This window comes from Equus przewalskii, chromosome 24 (genome assembly GCF_037783145.1).
Source record: "Equus przewalskii isolate Varuska chromosome 24, EquPr2, whole genome shotgun sequence".
Taxonomy (NCBI): domain Eukaryota; kingdom Metazoa; phylum Chordata; class Mammalia; order Perissodactyla; family Equidae; genus Equus; species Equus przewalskii.
This window is the reverse complement of record NC_091854.1, coordinates 20,845,846-20,866,666: the sequence shown is the minus strand read 5'-3', so window position 1 is coordinate 20,866,666 and position 20,821 is coordinate 20,845,846. Positions and strand designations below refer to the sequence as shown.

Below are 20,821 nucleotides of genomic sequence, written 5' to 3'. Positions count from 1 at the left end.
CCCAGATCGGGAATCTGGGGATAGAAGTGAGTTGCCATTCTCTTCTTGGGCTCCACATCCTCCCAGTTATTCACTCACCCAGTGAAGTCTAGAACAACTCGCCATTTCGTTGTCACAGCCCCATGGGTGAAGGCAAGCTCTAACCTAAGGCCCTTCCTCCCTCTCCCTTTCCCCTGCCCCACCCAGTCAGCTCTGTTCCAACCCACCTCCTTCAGTCTCATAGGTCTAATGATTATATAGCCCTGGTGAGAAAGAAGGGGGATTGTTAACACTTATGTAGGCTGGAGGCTGCAGAATTTTGTAATTGCTGCCCTGACTGCTAAAGATGGCTACTACACCCGAGTCCAGGAGCACAGTGTTGGAAGGGTATCAGTTTCTGCCTGGTGCCTAAAAGCACTGAAAGGAATGGCCAAATTATTTACTTCATTTGCTCCAGCCTAGCAACCAAGAGAGGAGGAAGGGATCTCCTCCATGTAGCAACACACCAGACTAGATACTCTTTACGGTGTTCTCTCACTTAGTCCTCAGAATAGCCCAGGAAGACAGAGCTTCACATGCCTGCTTTCTAGGGAGGAAATCAAGGCTCAGAGACCAGCAGTCACCTGCCTCAGGTCACTCAGCTGGTTAGTGATAGAAACAGGTAAGATACAAACCCATGTTATTCCCATCTTCAGGAGCTTTTAGATGTACTTCCTGGGATATTACTGGGTCAGGATACAATGGAATGGAAAACAAAAGTGAGTAAAGGCATTGAGAAATAGAAAGTTGAAGCCATCACTCAGGAATCACTCAGTCACCCATTCTTGTCAGGTGCTTGACAAAACAAAGGACTCCTTAAAATGCCTTTTTTTGTTATTGTCCTTTATGTGAAATGGAAATTATGCAAACTGCTGAACAAACAGTCTTCCTTCTCAAAGAGGGGCGCAACACAGTGCAAGCAGAGAAGCTTTTCTGCGTCTCTCTTATTCATGTCACACGTGGTGCTATGGCCGGGCAGATTCAGACAGTCTGACCTTGGGGATAAGGTGTTTGAAACTGGCTAATGAGGCATGCCATAAGCACTGGAAAAAAAAAAAACGTAAGAGCGCAACTCCCCGAAGAATTGAAATTAATTTCCACAGAGGCATGGCCTGGAGACCAAGTCGTTCTCACAGGGTCAAGTTAGACCTCATATTGTGTCCCCACAGTCATCCTGAGGCCTGGCACCTGGGTGGAGCTCAGGACAGATGTGTTGAGTGGGCAAATGACTGAATATTAGAATGCACAGATTCATTCCTTAAATTTTGTCAGCTTTTGATCTTCTAATAAAAATTTTCAGAGGGTTTTGTTCTGAGGTAAAATAAAGAAAATGCTCAGTTAAATGTAAGCATTCCTGTGGCCCTTTTCCTCTGGTCATTAGCTCCTTCCCAAATGAATCTACTCCTTCTAAGGAGAGATGTTTGTGTAACTTAGTCTAACTGAAGGCAAGCTTTTACCCTGGGATTGTTTGATCGATGGGTCGATCAATAGATAAACACATCATATTTAATAAGCTCTTCATTATCTAGCCTGCTTGGGGAACAAGGAGTATTTCTACCTAGTCAAGTATTGTAGTCAGTAAAGAGCTGTCACACGGGGATTGTCATCTTGCAAGGAGTTGAGTTGTGGTAATATCCACTTAAACATCGAAACACTGATCATCATCTTCAATGATGTAGGAGTCCCTTGAGCATCCTTTAGTGTCACAACTCCAGCATGGTGGCGCATCAATGTCATTTATCGTTGTACCCTGGAATATGGCGTTGTTGGTAAGAGATTTCTATCTGGTAAAGTTCTAGCCATTTACCAAATGGAGAGAGAGAGAGAGTGATCCTAGTCAGCCTTGCTCCAGAAAGGATTTAAGATGGTAGTGGGTATGATGATTACTTGTCCAGCTTGCAGACTTAATTGTGGTTCCTTCCAGGAAGATCTCCAACACTTGGCTCAGCACTGGCTGGTTCACAATGACCATTGCGCTGGAGCTCTGTGACAGGATCAACGTTTACGGTATGGTGCCCCCAGACTTCTGCAGGTAGGATTTATTCTGCAAGTATAATTCATCAGCAGTGTTGTGCAGGGTTTATAAATATCTGATTCCAAATATCACCCACAACACGTCTAACTGTCTTCTTGAAGCAATTAATTAACATGTCCCAAGTTCTGGTTCTAGAAAAAACAAACAGCATTTAATTATGTGATATAAAATATTGAAAGTTTTTGTTTGTACTGCTGGAGAATTAATCCATCTTGTGGGCTTCATTTATCCTCTGAATATTTATCAACCAAAGTAATGCAATAATTGGCATAATATTAATGATGAACAAGCATTAAGAAATACTAGTTTTATTCTCATCTGAAAGGAATGTGGTAATTTTTAATGAATTAAAGAGGGCAATTCCTTTGACAGGAAGGCCTGTTTTCTAAAATTAAAATATTCCTCTGAGCCTCTTTCCCTCGCCATGTCAGTAGCCTTGGTTTGTGCTTCTGAGGCCGAAAGCATAGGCATAATTATTTTGATGTATCACTTTAAGGGGAACACACACACATCTGTGGCTACCTTAAGTTCCTCTTGCCAGGTGCCCAGGCAGAGTTTGGAGTGTACCAAAAGATGCCCTGAGAAATGTTTAGGGCCTGATTTGTAGTAGTCCGATTGAAAATTCACCTGTAATTTAAAGTAGTAATGCCACTAAATTTAGAAAGTGCCCTAGTTTTCAGGAATGTCTGATGACCCACACACGGCCTCAATCCTCATCTTCAAAATGGTAAAACCTGGGGTAGGGGGCATTTTAAACTCACTCATTAAAATTTATACTTGCTTATACCTTCACGTGTTTTAAACCTAACAATTTCTCGAAGCCCATGGGCCTTTAGGCAAAATCTACAATGTGCACGTTTGATACAAGGACGATAAAGAGAACTTAATCATGCCACTAGCACACTGCCACTTTCCTTCCACCTTTTTAACCCAAAGACCCCCTGCAGCAGCAGTGCTAGTTTATACCTAAGAGTCAGGTCACAGAGGAGAAGGAAGGGTGTGGGCAGAGCAGGCCTTTCACATCTGCCTGGACTCACTCACTTCAGTGGTGACATAAGGTAGTGAGGAAGGGTGTGGAGTCTGGAGCCGGACTGCCCAGGTTCGAAGCCCGGCCTGGCCTCTTACTAACCCAGCGTGACCTTGAGCAAGTTGCTCAGTCTCTCTGTCTCAGCTTCCTCGTCACGAGAAGTGCTGTGATGATAATAATAGACACTGCCTCATAGGGTGGTAGGTGGATTAAATAAGTTAATACATGTAAAGTGCACGGAACAGCGCCTCATATGTGGCAAGAGGTAGCTTAGGTCCTCACCCAGTTCCTCATCACTTAATTCACTGGCCTTGTTTCCCTGTATAACAAATGATGTGCAAAAAGTAGGAAGGATGATGTAAAAACACAAACTGCCCCCTCAAACCAACAGGCTAACAAAGGCAGAGGGAGTAGCATTTACAGGAGTGCAAAGAGCTGTCAAAGTTGATGGTTCTGCGGCAGATACAATTATGTAACGTTGCCATTAGGACGCCAGAGAGAAAAGCATGAATAAATTGAAATGTTAATGACTTAGAGTGTTCAAGGAAATATTCCATTTATTATGGAAAACAAATGAAAGGCAAGTTAACCTGTCACTTCTCTTACTCAGAGTTAGTTCATCACAACTTCATGTACGTAGGCTGGAAACAATTTATGGGATGATACTAAGAAGGAAGTCAAGGTATTGTCAATGCACCAAATGTTGCCACCGGCTCTGGGTTTCTGTTCCTCAGCCACCAGCCCAAAGGTTTGATAGTTGTTCTCATGAGATGCTTTCAACAAGAACTCTTCAAAAGCATCCCTGTGCCCAGCGTCCTGTCCGAACAAATGGAGAAGTGTGCTGGGTGTCGTCCGGTGGGGAGGGTGAGGGTGGAGAGAGCATCGTGCTCACCCCTAATGCCTATTTAAGAAGGGTAAAAAGAGCAAGACCAGGAGAAGCATAGACTCATTCCCAAGTTCCCTTAATCTTCATTTCCATGTTGGCTGAACCCCAGGCCCAGCTCCTAACTGGATGACCTTGAGCCTTGCTTTCTTCTTCTGCAAAATGAGGATAAGAAAATAATAATAAGACCATCAGGTCATGGTGAGGATTAAATGAGATCATGGATGTAAAGTGTCTGACACAGTGCCCAGCACACAGTTAGTGTTCCGGAAAGATTATTGTTAAGATTACTAACACATTCATATCATACTGTAAGATATATAAAATTATTATTATTATTGTTATTATCCTACGTGCTTGAGATTTGCCTTGAAAGGTACCAAGAATTTGGAAGAGTTCAAAGAATAGAACACAGCCCTTGCCTCCTAGAGGCTCACAGAAGCCTCACCCATACCAAAATAGACTGAACATGGCAAACCCTCTTAGAGTCAGCTGACTCTTACAAACAGTGTCCGCCCCAGAGGATGAAAAAGCAATTCATAAGTCAGTCCTAATCACTGTTGCAGATGGCAGCAGGCCGTCCTCCTCCAAGCTTTCCCTGACTCCCTGTCTGTGTCATACCCTACCTGTGCCCCACTGGACCCTCGGCCACCTGCACCCCTGCCCCACCTCACTGACTGATCTGTCCATATCCTTCATTTTCCTCTAGGCTCCTTAATAGGAGCGATCATGCTGAACCCAAATTTGTGTCTTTAGCACTTGTCATTGTGACTGACACATGGTATGTATTCAATATTGATTGATTCAATGAATAAATAAAAACCCATCCTTTCTTAGTGGTGTTTAAGAGACTGATTCTAAACTCATCTTAAGACTAAAGGTGCCAGGTGAATGAGAAGTTTAATTGCAAATGGCAAATTCAGATTTCAAGGGTCCTCAGAAGTCGGTAGTGGCCACCTGTTTCATTCTCACCTGGGGCCAGCTTCGGGTCCTCAAAGAGGTGCTCAGGTGTCAGTCTCCATCCTGCTTCCATCACCAGACTCCAGGCTCATCAGTGTTCAGAAAGCTGGAGAAAATTAATGCCATGGTGCACCCGAGATACCATCAAAATATATCATTATGGGGACAGTAAACCCTTAAATCATGCCATATCCATGTAGGAAGCCAAACCTATTCTCTCTGGATGGACTGTAAATTGCAGTGAAAAGATATGTTATCATTGCTTTCCAAACTAAGTTACGGTGAGTATTTTTAATCTCATTTTCCATTGTAAATTATTTGTGATAATAATGGGCCAAGCATTTAAAATCTACCTAATAATCTTATTTCTGGTCATACTTAACACTTTACTAAGTTTACAGCTCTCTGTTACCCATCATTTCTTGAGTATTAATTAACTGAGTGATGACGCAGAGTGATCACTGTCATGGAACTAAATTAATATCTCATCCATAATGTGAAGGACATCTCAAAGGTATCGTGAATATCGGAGAGTTGATTCTGCTAGAATTATTAGCTGGTGAACATTAATAAAGCTGCCAGCGTTAACGGGGAATGTTCCTACTTGGCAACAGGCCACCGTGTAGAATCAGACGCTTGCAGAGGACGGGTGAGGAATGGTAATGCATCCATGTGCTTCACATTTTATGATGTAGACTTAAAATATATTGTTGTATTTCTTCCTAGATGCGTATTGTTTCTTCCATCTTTGCCATAATTTGACCAACTCTTACCTGTCACCGGGTGTTTTTATTACCTTCCTCCTCCCTCCTGTGGGTACCATTAATGTATTATGAGATGTTAGGGCACCGACTGAGGTGCCTGAGCTGTAGGGGTGGGGGTGGGGTCCAGGTGACTCACTTGGCTCTTTGCCTCATGAAGGGTGGACAGCTGCAGGTTCTTGTGCTCCATGAGCCCCAGATACACAAGTATTATTCCACCAGCTTCCAAGGTGTGCAGCAGTTTCCTTCCAGAAGAGGCTCTAAGGACAAGAAATCAAGGTAGCAGAATGAAGGTGGTTCAGTGGGTCTCCTAGGCCTGAGGCAGATGTTTAGGAAGGCCTGTGTAGGAACATTTTCTTCTGATTGCTACATAGTGTCCCCAGATGCCCCCGGTACAAGCCAATTTCAGAACAGCCCAGAGACTTAAGAGCTATTAATTCAACTCGACTCCTCAAACATTTCCTGACTAGCTACTGGATGCCAGGTACCATACAAGAATAGAAGTGTGTTTGGAGAGAGTGTCTGAGCACTCTAGAGAGAGTGTCCATTCTTTCCTTGGGCCATTTGCAGCCTTATAGATCGTCCAGCCCCAAACCCAGTGAGCAAGTCAACCTGGATCATACCAAGAAATGGAAATATCCTCCCTGGCTTGTTAATGTTATAAGATTTCTTTCTAATTGTACAGCTTAGCTTTAGATGATTCAAAAATGAAACATCACAAACTCCTCCTGCCATTAATATTAGGGAGCAGAGCTGTAAATGGTCTGGAAGCCTCTGCTGAGCACCCCGACCAGCTGCTCAGAGCAGCCACCATGCACGGGGCACCTCTGTAGATAGGTGCTTGGGGGAACATAGCAAGGACTAAGTTGCTCCCAGTCGTGTGCACCAATCCCAGTGGGAACCTGGGCTGCCATTAGTACAGAAACCCACCTGGTGGGACAGGAGTTTTTCCAAATCACAGAGCCTCACTCTTAGGAGTACAGCTTTGTTTGAAATGTGGGCCCTGAAACTTATTCATTCTCTATGCATGAGTTTTCTCATCTGTAAAAGGGGGTAATAGTACCTGCCTTAGAGGGGTGTTAGGAGGATTAAATAAATTAGTCTGTGTGGAGTGCTGGGCACTGTCCTTCGGGCTGAAAGGGTCAAGCCAGCAGCTTAGGTGCCCCATGAGAGAGGCTGTGTGCTTAAAGCCCAGCTGGACTCTGCCCCTGGGCGCCGGATTCTCACCTATCAACTGGGAGCGAGGAACTTACCTTAAGCACCTGAAGGAGATGGAGAGGACATCATAGAAGTTAAGCACCTAGACTCAGCGGGTACTTAACTAAATCAGCTGACTCAAACCTGGCTGCAAATTAGAATCCCCTAAGGAGCTTTTAAACATTATTATATTTTTTAACTTTTTGTTTTGAAATCATTTTAGTCTTACAGAAAAAATTGCACAAATAGTATAGAGCTCCTGCATACCCTTCACCCAGCTTCCCCTATGTGAACATTCTGCATGATTAGAGTCCAGTTATTAAAGCTAAGAAATTAACACCGTACAAGTCTTAACAAAACTATAGCCCTTATTCAGATTTCACCAGTTGTCCTGCTCATATCCTTTATCTCCTCCAGGACCCAGTCCAGGTCCCCTTTGCATTTCCTTGTCGTGTCTCCTTAGTCTCCTCCCCCTGTGACAGTTCCACATCTTTCTGTATCTTTCATGACCTTGACACGTCTCAAGAATTCTGGTCATTATTGTAGGATGTCCCTCACTTTGGATTGGAGAGCTATTTTCTCATGATTAGGTTGAGGTTATGCATGACTGGGAAGGAGCCCACAGAAGCCGTAAGCTCTTCTAGCATCTCACATCAAGGGCTACCTGCTGTCACAATGTCTTATTACTGGTGATATTAACCTTGATCTCTGGTTAAGCTGGGGTCTGCTGGGTTTACTTATTGTAAAGTTACTATTTTTCCCTTTGTCATTAATAAATATCTTAGGGGAGATACTTTATGCAGATAACCAATTTCTCCCCCTCTTTTTCCCCACCGATGTTCCATTGACTGGTGCATCTTGCCTGCAACAATTACTGGGCTGCACTAATGCTGATTTTCTAGTCCCTCATTCTTTCTAGATTTATAATTTGGAAACTTCTATAAGGAAATGCTGTTTCTTCTCCTCATTTATTTATTTATTCGGTTATTTATTGAAATCATCATGGAGTCATGGATATTTATTTTATTTTATGGGTTTTATAATCCAATACTGCCATTATTTATTTTGATACTCAAACCTAAGGCACTTTTTAAACTACCCATGCCTGGGACCCTCTCCAAATCAATTAAACCAGAAGCTGTGGAGGTGGAACACAGGCAATGATGTTTCTTTAAAGCTCCCCGTGTGCGCTAAATGTTCTTTTTTTCCAATCTCCCCACCTGCTTCCTCTAAAGAAAAAAAATGCTTCTCCACATTATTTTGCCGGATTTGTTCCCGTCCTGGCCCTTGAAGTGCTGATGACGGGCTGTAGCCACTTAGGGAACTGGTTCTATGATTATCATGCCCCCGTCCCCCACACCTTCACGCCCTCGGCTTCCCCTGGCCCCACACAGGAACCTGGGTGCCAGAATCCTCCCTTTTACAATAGTAGTCTCTGATGTAGAAATTCTGCTGATATTTATTGTTGTTTTCATTTGGATCAGGTGGAGGAAGAAAAAGCTACGGCAGCCTTTAGAACATCAGGTTTGAGAAAAGCCCAACAGAACCTCACCCTTGAACTGGGAAGGGCTTTCTGAAGGGAGCCATGGGTCATGGCCGATGGCAGGCCTACAGCCAGGAGGGCTCTTCCTGCAGCTGCTTGGCTCTGCCTTCTCAAGTCCCGCAGAGCACTTTTCTGCCATTTGGACAGAGTCTTAAAGCGTGGAAACAACCTCCACTTATTTGGACACCTTTGAAATCATAATAACCAGATGTGTAAATTTAATTCTCCCTTTAGGTGATCAATATGGAACCAGATAAGTTTTCATTCAAAGGGATGGTCTTCCTCAATAAGGAAATTGATCCTATAGCATCCTTTAGCTGGTTTCCAATTTCCCTCTATTCCTAGATGCCAAATCAATCTCACGGTATTTTTAGAAACCTAATTGTTTCTTTAGTCAGATTCATGCCAATAATATGTCTAAAACCTAGATGAGTCAGATTTAAAACCTGATTGAAACTGGAATAAAAGCTTAACCCCAAGTATACCATAGCAGCATAAATGTGGCCAATTTCCCCAAATTATGGCATATGAATCTGAGGAGATTTGTCTCACAAGTTTTCTGTTTCTTTTTGTTTATTTTTTTTTTCATAGTCGTCAGTTCCAACTTGAATTTTTCTTAGCATGCATTTTCTGTGTTGAAAACACTTTCTATTAAAATTTTAAGGGTATTCCAACTTCTAGGGTAAGTAAATAAGTGAAATCTGTAATAACTAGACAGCACAGGATCTGGCATTTCACTATAGAACATAGAGATACTTCCGAGGCAGACAGAATAGAGATGCAAAGTATTAATTCAGCACAGCATCCAACCCAGGATGAGGAATGTTTAAATGCCGCATGACAAAAATAAATCTCTCTTCCTGGAAGAACTTTAACCTCAGAGGAGAGGCAGCTCAAAGGTTTATTGTTGTCCGAGCCACAAACTAGACACCCCTCTTGATAAAAGACTTTGATCCCTGACCCCCGTAAAGTTGCTACTCTAAAAGCCATTTGTTTATTGATCTCCTCTGAGGAAAATGAATAGGTGTCTAGCAAGATGAGCATCCGTAACCAAGTCACTGTACTGAGAGTAGAGCCCAAGTGACCAGAGGGGGGACCCCAGGGCATCAGGCGCTGAAAGGGGGTTCGCAAGGAGCTGGGACACCTGGGCCTTTTAAGAGAAGAGCACAGTCTCTGCAACAAGGTGGGTTGGTGAGTGTAGCTCAAGATAGGAGGGTTTATTCTAGGATATCCTGACTAATCTTATTTAGACTTCAAGACACAAGAGGTAGGGTGGACTGACCTGGAGTGGAAACCAGTCTGAGATCAGGGCTCTTTGGGGGTTAAATATTTTAGTAACCCTGCAAGGGCACCCACCCACCCTCATGTGGTAATCCTGTGTACCCTACCTGAAGAAATGAGCCAGTGTTTCTCATCTGAGACAGAGATACAGAGACAGGACAATGTTGAGACTGTGAGGCTACACCGCAGTGATGGAGGGTTTGGAATTTCTGGATTTAGATGGTAGTACATCTGCTATCTAGAGCAACGAGAGAAAAATGGTGCCTGCTGTCTTTCTCCCATGGCGTCAAACCAGGATCGTCAGCTTTGCATATTTGGAGGAGAAATTCTCTTTAGAGGCTTGCTGTTTAGCTGCTAACTCTGTATAAATTTCTCTCAACAACAGAAACTCAAAATTATTAGCACCTCCTAGAAACGAGACAAAGGCCTGTCCTCGTAAACAGACCATGAGCAAGTCAACAACAGCAGCATTTGAGGGATTAATGCTATAGAGAAGATAAATGTGAGTGCAAGGGGGTGTCGGGTAAGGCCTCTCCCAGGAGGACACCTTTGGGTCAATCCCCAGCAGTAAGAAGGAGTGAACTGGTGGGAGAGTTCCAGCCAGGCAGCTGCTCTCAAGGGCAGAGGCCTCAAGGGAGGGACAAGCTTGGTGGGGCTTATGACCAGAAAGGCCAGCACAGCTGGAGCATAGCAGACAAGGCCCGGTGGGTGATGAGAAGGCTCTGGAGAGGAGCCAGATCACATAACAGCCTGGAGGCCGTGCTCTTAGTGTAACTGGAAGTCTCTGGAGGATTTGGGGGTTGGGATGGGGAAGGACAATGATCTGTTTTACAAATATCTTTATAGCTGCTTGTGCTACATATCTTTTGTTTTTGTAAATATTTTTTGTTTTGTAAATATCTTTGTAGCTGCTTGTGCTGCATAGATTGTATGGGGCCAGACTGAAAGTCAGAACTGTAGTTGGGTCTTAGTAACATGTCGTTTCTAAATCCCCAAAGCCTGGATGTCCTTCAGCACACTTTAATCTCTCTGTTTGATAATGATGCATGCATTTCACAACCTCAAAACCTCTCCACTTGCTTATACATCATAAAAACCATTTGTTGAAATTCTTTTAACTTGAAACATGATTGGTGCTTGTCAGCTTATTAAAGGTAGCGTCCTGTCTCCATCAAAGGAATTTTTTTTTTTTGCTTTAATCAGTTATCCCATTTTCCCCCCTACAGGGATCGCAATCATCCTTCAGTACCTTATCACTATTATGAGCCTTTTGGACCTGATGAATGTACAATGTACCTCTCCCATGAGCGAGGACGGAAGGGTAGTCATCACCGCTTTATCACAGAGAAGCGAGTCTTTAAGAACTGGGCACGGACATTCAATATTCACTTTTTTCAACCAGACTGGAAACCAGAATCGCTTCCTATAAATCATCCTGAGAATAAACCTGTGTTCTGAGGAATGAGCGTGCCAGACCAAAATCCTATGTACCTGCCATTTCAGACACCAGGGGCCCGAACTTCCTGAGCCACCAGACACGAAAGAAGAACAGAACTGGTAGCAAGAATAGCTTCACTCCTCAAGAAGTACTGTGTACAGATGCCTACGAAACGTAACGACAAAGCAGTGCAATTGGTTTGTAAGGGAAAACTCTAGAATTAGTACATCCTAATGAGTGCTGTCCCTTTCAAAAGGGCTTATCTTAGGAACAGAACACTCATTTCAGTGATGCTGCCATGGCTAAAAACATTTTGGATCTTTTTAAGTATTGCCTTCAAGACTGAAATATGAGCAACTCAACAATGTAATAGTTGTATTCCTTTATAGAAATAACACATCAACAGACTTTTTTCTATCAAGTTGTATCCTAACCTGTTCTGTAAACTTTGTCATCTGTTGGAATCTGTGTGTGTGATTTGTAAAAAGCAGCCTGAAAGTATGGACATGATTTCTGAAGAGCACATCTCCACTGACTTTCATAAAGCAAATGCCCAATATTTATTTATTGAGAGTTTTGTAGTGTACGCTAGGCCAGTATTTTTATAGATTATGATTATGTGGTAATTTATTCTTCCTGCCTCTTTAATCCTGAGTGATGGTTGGACAAGGTCTAGAACCGGGTTGATGAGTTCCTGTGCTCACAATGCTCATTGTTAGCATGCAGTTGGTATTTGGCTTGGAAATGTTGTGTTGCGTTATTTGAACCCTTAGGCTTCAGGAATAACTATGACATTTTCCAATGTGCGGAAATGCTCCAAATGACAAAACTGAAAACCAAAACCTGTGTCATTAAAACAAAAAGAGACTAACAAGAGAAATGTAAAGGCAGTTTTTTTTAGTAATAATTGATGTCGGGCATTTCACGTAAGCCCTTGCTTCCTCTTCCGTAGAATGTGTCACTGTACCAGACAATCTCTTAAGTTTTATTCCAAATCTAAAATCCTATCAGCCTCTTGTGGACCCATTTAAGGCTCTGCCCTTGGAACCGCAGCTCCCACAGCAGCAGGAGCCTTATTTTAGGGGGCCTTTTATACTCCCCATACTACCTATCTCCCTCTTGGGGTTAAAAACACACTTCCTCCCTGGTCTCCAGGGGCTAAAATCTACACCTGCTTCTCTGGTCCTTCTTGCACCAAAAAAAAGCAAAAGAGAGAGAGAACTCCCATGGTATTCCTGGCTACAAGAGCAAGGAACTGCCCTTCTGTGAATCTGTGAGAATACAAGAAGATTTGCTATCCTGTGACTCACTGATCCGATGAACTGTTCAGATTCACTCACTGCAAATCTAACATTATATTCACTGCCATTCTCTGGTCTGGAGGACTATGAAGGACTTATTCTATTCAGAGCCAAGATCAGTTAGTATGAAAGATTTTCATTTAAGCAAGTAATGTTCAAAAATAGTCTTTAAAAAATATACCAGTGTTTTCCTTACACATGGCTTAGGAGGCATTAGTTTTTGTAATGTCAACTTTGGAGGCACCAGCAAATATTATGTATGGAGACTGACACTGTTTTACAGAACATGACCTGGTTTGTAATTAGAGAAGGTTTCTCACATGACCACTTCTTTTCCTTTTCCCTAATTAGTGCTAAGATTCCATTCCCTTGCACTAACTGGTACTGTAAATTATATGGAGTACTGTTGTTGAGATGCAAGCATAATCCAGATATTTATGTAGCAAAAACAAAGATGGTATTATCATGGTATGGCTTGAGCTGTTAAATGCCAGTACAAGTGAAATGTCTGTCCAAAACATACTAGAATGCGTTATTTAAATTTTCTCATAGTTTTTAAAAAGACTATAGAATTTTATTCCAGTACAATCTCTTCTGCATCATGGACTCTGAACACTCATTACTTTATGAATGTACGGAAAAGGTATGAATTTTATAGAATTGATTTATAGGCCACCTTAACCATCACTTGAAGAGATCATGTTGCTCTGATGTAAGTAGCTCCTTTAATAAGTTTTATTTCTATGGAAATATGCAAAGGCATACTTGGGACATGCAAAGATGTAACTCTATTACCTAATCTAATGATATCTCAAGTGTTTGTGTTATCTTCAGGGTTTACGGTTTTTGTTTTTTAGGGGTTTTTTTACAAAAAGAAAAAAGACCATATGATAGCTCCGTCTTTTTTGTAACTTCTCCCTCTCAAATACTCAAAAGAGTGAAAAGCAACCGAATTCTGAAATTCCTGGCTTCACTGGGAAATATTTTAAATCTACATGTAGCTAGGATATGTGAGTATGTGAGTTTATATTTTTTAAAATATGGTGTAAATAAGTGTAGGAAATTATCACTTAGGCAGTGGTTTTATTATAGTATTTAAAGAAAATGCCTAGAATTCTGATAGATTGTACCGATAGACCTGGTTGTGGGCAATTGAATTCTTATCTTGCCACTATCATTTCATGACTATCAGTCTTAACACCATTAATCATCAACTCTGATATAAAAGATGACTACAAAACCCTGTTTACAGACCTCAATGATTTCAATATCCGATCGTATTTGAAGCCTAAGTCATACTCATTATGTCACATACCTTTTTCTTCTCTCCCCAGCTGTGTCATCAGCTTCCTCCTAGGTTTTAAGACCACAGTAATACAAAGCCACAGCTGGCCGATCCATGGCGTCTGTTATTTCAATGCAAGAACATTTGGCAGAGGCCATTACAATAGATAGCCATTATGGGCAAAGATACAGGAATTCACAAACAAAATCAATCACTTCAAATGGCCCATAAAAAGAGGAATCTTACATTTAATATTCTACAGTAAATATTCACCCAAGAAAGCATACATTAAAAGAACATTAGGAGGTAAATATTCAGTGTGCTGTGTGGGGACTTCGCCGTGTGATTTCCATTACGGTTAATGGGTGTTTGGTAACTAAGTCCGTGTGCTTCACTAACCCTGGTATGTGCTCCCAAGGGCTAGACATAAAACCAGAGCGATTCAGGAACCTCCCAGTTCCTAAGATGTCAGAGTTAGAGCTTTTCTTCAAAAAATAAATGAAAGAAAACAAAGTGCTGTACCTATAAGAGAAATTCGTGTGTGGTCTCGTGGAATCTTTAGGTTACTACCAGATATGCGTATCAGATTCAAACACCTCTCGGAACAGATTCCCTTTGTTTTCTGAAGTTTTCTCCATTACTGAAAATGGAAGGATACAACCTCGTTTTGAAATAAAACCCTCCCCTTCAAAGATTACAATTATTGATTTGGAAGCTAAATGAATGCTAGGTAAAGGTGGAAGGAAAACGCTGAAATTCTCTTAGGATTAAGACTGTTATTTAAGCACGTATGTACCTATTTGAGACCTCCCCAAATATTTTTCCATACGTAGGAATGACTTCACTTCAGAAGTATACCCTGGATTCCACTGGGGTGAAGATTGAGATTGTTCAAAAGACCTACTCTGAGAGAAGGCTCTATGTTCCTATTCTCTGCCCCTGCAGTGTTAGGGGGTGATGTTAACACGCCTACAGATTTCACACCTGACGCTACTTCATTTCTTCCATCCTCATTGCTTTTCTCTTGAACCTCATTCCATCTTTTGCTGTCACTCTCTCCTGATTGTCTTCTTTTGTCCACAGTATGCTGTGAAACCAGCAGTCTTTGGGGCTGTTAAGGTCTTCCTTGTGGGTTTTTAAGCTAAAGACCTACCTGGGGAACTGATTTGGAGTGGGTCCTGCCACAGCAATGACCATAATAGGTGGGAAGACTTCATCCGGCTACAGGACAAAGTCCTTCAGAAGCACCATCCTGGTTCCCCAGGGCCGGGGGAGGAGTTCCATGGACTTTCTGCACTAAAACCAGGATGGTCCAGGGCGAACTGGGACAGTGGGTCATGCTATCAAAAGGCCACCTCAAAGACAGCTATAATACTAAGACCTTAGGGGGAAAGTGAACCAGTTGCCTAGGTTCTAGCACTTGCCAGAAGGTAATTTGGAATGAACAGACGTGAGAGAGTGTCTACAAGGCTTAAAAATGAATAGGAGTAATCCCTCTGTTCTAGCTCACTCGTCCCCACGTACTCAACGTATTGAGCCACTGAAGAAATGCAAAAATAGGCTACAATCTTATTTGTTTCTTCTCAGTGCCCTTATTTACATGCTACCTTGACCTGTCCTTTGTCTTTTCATGTGCGTGTCCTGTTAGTCTAATTAGAGTGTAAGCTCTTGGAGAGCAGGGACCATTCTTTGTCTCTGTAGCCCCATGCCCAGTACAGTGCCTTGCACACAGTAGGCACTCAATAAATGTCTGTTGTTGATGACGACCTCTTAATGTTGACCCATTTGGCTGGTAATTGGTGTATATTCTTCCATTTAAGAAGTACAGGAGACAGAATAGTTGATGAAATAGTTAAATTTTAAGTGGTTTTTCAAGGGTCAGTCCTTAAACCTATAATGTTTTTAATCAACAAAGCTGACCTAGATTTAGGAGGAATAATGTTGCTGAATTCATTAGGTTTGCTAATGCTGGCTGTACTGAACACACAGATGAACTGAAGTTCAGCAAGCTTTGTGTTCTCGCTGTTAGTGGCTGCTCTTAGCACAAATTAAATTTAATATTGACAAATGCTATACCATATGCATAAAGGCGGAAAGGCAGCTTGGGCTCTGACTTCTTTGGTTCAACTACAAAAGCGAGGCCAAAATGAGATGTGTTATGGCCTGCCTTAAACTTGACAGCTTCCTAAAGCTGCTGGAATCCAACTGGTGGTTACTGAGGGTCTGTAAAAACTAAGCATACATTTATCTTAAAAACAAAATAAACCAAAAAACAACCCTCCTTTTGTTTCCATGAAGCAGATCCAAAATGGTTTCATCTCTACCAGAATGTGAGGGGAAAGGAGAACTCTTGGGAAAAGGTGTCCGCAGGTGGAGCACCCCAGATTCCTGAGACGCCACCTGGCCAGCGCCTGGTGTCCGATTACCTCCTGGTTACAGAGAGGGCAAGACGGCATAAAGTGAGTAAAGGTGAGTTAGCTGCCAATGGTTGATTCTACGAGGGACCATAATCATTATTTTCTTGAACATGGAGTTCCTTTCTTTCATTGTCTACTGTTCCACATATCTATTTAATTGTATCATCTCAATTCCATTTTTTAAAGCATAGGAAAAGGGCTAGAAGACACTACGTTAAAATGAGAAGAGTGCTTATTTCTGAATGGATAGATTATAGATTTTCCCACATTTTCACAATTTTTGTTATAATCACAAAGTATTATTTCATAAAATATCAAGAAAGGCTTTATAACAGGATTTCAAACAGAATCCCAACAAGGATGTTAGGAAAAAGCTAGTATATGCCATGTCTAATTACACCTAAAAGAATGTCTTTGCCCACTGCATAAATCATCTCAAGAGTTAGCATCTGTAGTTCTTTACCTTGTGACTAGTTCTTTAATTTCAAAACCAAATGTAGGAAATCTATGAGACTGAATCACAATCTTTCCAATTATATTTTATCTACTGAATATCCACTGGGAGCTTTGAACAATGTCACTTGTGTATATATTAATTTCACAATAATCCTGTTATTCCACTGTGCAAATAACTGAGACTAAGTGAGGTTGTATATCTGGCCCTCAGGATGATGAAGATAAGATGAAGATAAGAGTAGACACATGGCTTGCCACAAACCAGGCACTCTTCAAGTGTTTTACATATATAAATGCATTTAATCCTCACAATAACCCCAATAAATACATAGGTTCTTTCATCATCTCCCTTTTACAGATGTGCAAACTGAGGCACAGTGCACTTCAGTAACTTTCCCAAGATCATTTGGCTAGTAAGTGGGAAAGTCAGATCAGAAGCCACAGGGTCTGTTTCAAGTCTCCGCCCTAAGTCACCATGTACTTCCTGGCAGAAATTTAACTGTTCTGGTAGCAATTTCTATTAGAATAGTCATCATATTCTATTATGTCATATTTATAGTACATGTAACATTTGATACATACCAAATAATAGGTGACAAATACGCAAATTATGAAGCAAACCTAAGGAGAATATTACCACTAGCCTTCAAGCTACCCGAGTGTCCCTTCTATTGTCTTGCATTTTCTATTTGCCATTCTCTTGCTTTCTAAATAATTTTATTACATACAGATATATCGATAAATAATCCATCATTTAGTTTTGCATAGTAATAAGCATTATAAGATTATTATAACATTGTGTATTGTCTTCTGAAACTTGCTTTTTCTCCAAGATTTTACTCATTTTCATTGCATATAACTCTAGTTTATTTTATTATTGTATAATGCCATTGTGTGAATATACCATAATTTATTTTTTTCCATGCTTCTTTCAGGTTTTCAGTTTGTTGCTAATATGTACAATACTTTTATGAACATTCTTGGAACGTTCTTTCAGTACATGTGTTCAAGAATTTTTATACAGAGTATACACCTAGGAATAAAATTGCTGGGCTATAGAATCAGATCATTCACATGTGTATGATATTTCCAGATTGTTTTCCAAAGTGGTTGGACCCTTTATATTTCTAATGGTGGTTGTCCACATCCTTGTTAACACTTGACTTGGTATTTTCAGACTAAGTTTTGCCCCTCTGGCACATGAAAATTGTATCTCATTGTGATCTTGACTTGCGTTCCCCTGATTCCTTATGAGATTTAGCATTCTTCTCTTCTTCATTAGTATTACCTCGTCTGTGAAATGGCTCTGCATCTTTGTCCACTTTTCTGCTGGGTGACTTTACCTTTTCTTTTTTCTTTTAAAGAATTCTTGATATATTCTAGCTACCATGTTTGGTAGATTGTATGTGTTGCAAATATCTTCTTCTGATTTGAGGCTTGTCTTCTTTTTCTCTGTGATGTCTTTCGATGAACAGAAGTTTTTAATTTCAATGTAGTCATGTTTTCTATCTTTTCTTATATGATTAGAGCTTCTTATACCTTATTTAATAAATCTTCCACTGCTTTTAATCAATAATGACTTTCCTATATTTCATTCTTAAAATTTTCAAAGTTTTTGCCTTTCATGTGGAAGTAAAGGGTTTATATTTTTGTTTAAAGTGAGGTGGACATCACTTTCGTTTTGTACAGATACCAACAGTCCCAGCATCATTTCCTGGAGAATTCACTCTTCTCCAGTGGTCTGCAAGCAAATTTCCATATATGTGAGGATTTATTTCTCTTCTCTGTATTCTGTTCCATTCTAACCAAATTGTCTGTCCCTGCACTGATAACACATAGTCTTAATCATCATAAGTCTTGATAACCTGTAAAGCAATTTCCCCCGACCTCATTCTCCTTCCTAAAGAATGTCTTACTTAGTCTTTTTTTTGTCACTGATTTTTACTGAGGTATTTTTATTCAATAAAGTAGACAAATTCTTTGTATATAGATTGATAAGATTATATATATATATATATCTGTACACCCATGTAACTGCTGCCAAGATCACAATGGAGCACCCCCGAAGGCTCACTTATGCTCTCTTAGTCAATCTTCCTGTCAGGGGTAACCACTTTCTGACATCGTCAATGTAGATTTGTTTTGCCTTTTTAAAATTTCATATGAATAGAATTATATGGTATGTCCTTTTTTTGTCTGTTTTCTTTCGGTCAAAATCATGTTTGTCAGATTCGTCCTTGTTGACACAGATGGCAGTAGTTCCTTTTTCATTGCTGAATAGTATCACTTTGCTTTAGAATTACCAGTTCCAATGTTGGCCTTTTGGGTTGTTTCCAGTTTAGGACTACTATGAATACAGCTGTTAGGAACATTTTTGCATATATGTATTTTGATGGACATAGTGCTCCTTTCTGTTGAGTATACGGCAAGGAGTAGAGTTGCTGAGTTACAGGACACACTGGTCTTTGGCCTTACTAAATATTGCCAAACAGTTTTTCAAGATAGTTGCGCCAGTTTACACTCCTACCAGCAATAACTGAGAACTCCAGTTGCTTTACATACTTACCAATGCTTGCTATTGTCAGTCCTTATAAATTGAACCCTTTTGCTAGCTATATAGTGACATATTATTATGGTTTTAGATTTATTTCCTTGATGAATAATGATGTTGAGCACCTTTCCATGTTTGATGACCATTTGCGTATCCTTTTTTGTGACATGCCTGTTCAAAGATTTTGCCCATTTCTTTTCATTGGGTTGTCATGTTTTTTCTTATTTATGGGAAGTACTTATACAGTCTAGATTCAAGTTCTTTGCTATATATTTTGCAGTGTGTGGTTTGCCTTTTCACTGTCTTAATGGTATATTTTGATAACTAAAAGTTCTTAATTTTAGTAATTTTAATTCCAACTAATCAATATTTCATGCATCATATAATTTGTGTCCTATTTGAGAACTCTTACCTAACCCAAAGTCATCTCTTATGTTTTCTTCTAGAAGCTTAATTTTTTTTTCTCCTTTCCATGTTTGGGTATAGGAACATCTCAAAATGGTTTTGAAATATCATGTGAGGTAGGGGTCTAGATTCTTTTTTTTCCCCTTAAGGAAATCCAGTGGACACAGCACCTTCTATTGTAAATACCACCCTTTCTCCACTGAATTAGAGTAGTACTTTGGTGGTAGATCAGGGTACCATATATAGTGAATTGTTTCTTGACTGTGAACTCTGTACCATTTTTTACTCTTGCACTATTACCATTTTCTTAACTTTTATGACTTAATAAGTCTTGATATCTGGAAGTAGAAAGTATCCAGCTTACACATCTTCTTCAATATTGCTTTGACTATTCTTGGCATGTTGTATTTCCACATATAATTTTAGAATCAGAGTGTCATTTTCCTTATTTAATAAAACATTCTTGGATTTCTATTGAGATTGCATTGATTCTATGGATTGGTTTGGGGACAACTGACGTCTTAACAATATCAAGTCTTTCAACTCATGGATACAATTTGAAGTTTTCCATGTAGAGGTCTTCTACATATTTTTTTACATCTATTCCTAGGTATTTGATGGGTTTGTTTGGAACTACTATAAATGATTTTTTTTTCAATTTAATTTTCTACCTTTTTGGTATAAGTATATAGAAGTACAATTGATTTTTGTATATTGACCTTATATCCAGCATTAGAGCTGAATGAACTCAGTGATTGTCAAGTTTAAATTTAGGGCATTAATGGGGCTGGCCCCGTGGCCGAGTGGTTAAGTTCGCGCACTCCGCTGCAGGCGGCCCAGTGTTTCGTTGGTTCGGATCCTGGGCGCGGACATGGCACTGCTCATCAAACCACGCTGAGGCAGCGTCCCACATGCCACAACTAGAAGGACCCACAATGAAGAATATACAACTATGTACCGGGGGGCTTTGGGGAGAAAAAGGAAAAAAAAAATAATAAAATCTTTAAATTTAGGGCATTAAAGTGATGTTGTACTCTTTTAAGTGCATTATCATATCAGGGGGTATAAGGTGTCCATATATTTCACTACCTGTGATGTTAAATTTGATGACTATATTAAGGTAGTGTCATAGTTAATTTTATGTATCAAGTTGGCTAGATGGTGGTGCCCAGTTGTTTGGCAAACACCAGTCTAGCTATTGCTGTGAATATATTTTTTAAATAGATAATGTTGACAATCAAAGTAGACTTTGAATAAAGCAGA

The 20,821-nt window shown here is 40.5% G+C and overlaps 1 protein-coding gene across 3 annotated transcripts in view; it reads left to right on the top strand.

Annotated features, from left to right (window-relative positions):
* The window catches only part of ST6GALNAC5 (ST6 N-acetylgalactosaminide alpha-2,6-sialyltransferase 5), a 167,352-nt gene that overhangs the window by 142,301 nt on the left and 4,230 nt on the right, over positions 1 to 20,821 (top strand). The window contains exons 4-7 of one of the 3 annotated variants that reach the window (XR_011532387.1): positions 1,943 to 2,050; positions 10,932 to 13,454; positions 13,779 to 14,035; positions 16,028 to 16,198. Coding sequence is in view for 1 of the 3 variants with exons in the window: in XM_070592032.1 (XP_070448133.1) it covers positions 1,943 to 2,050; positions 10,932 to 11,163 (340 nt within the window). In the remaining 2 variants the exon portion in view is untranslated. The other 2 variants (XR_011532388.1, XM_070592032.1) reach the window with 2 other exon arrangements.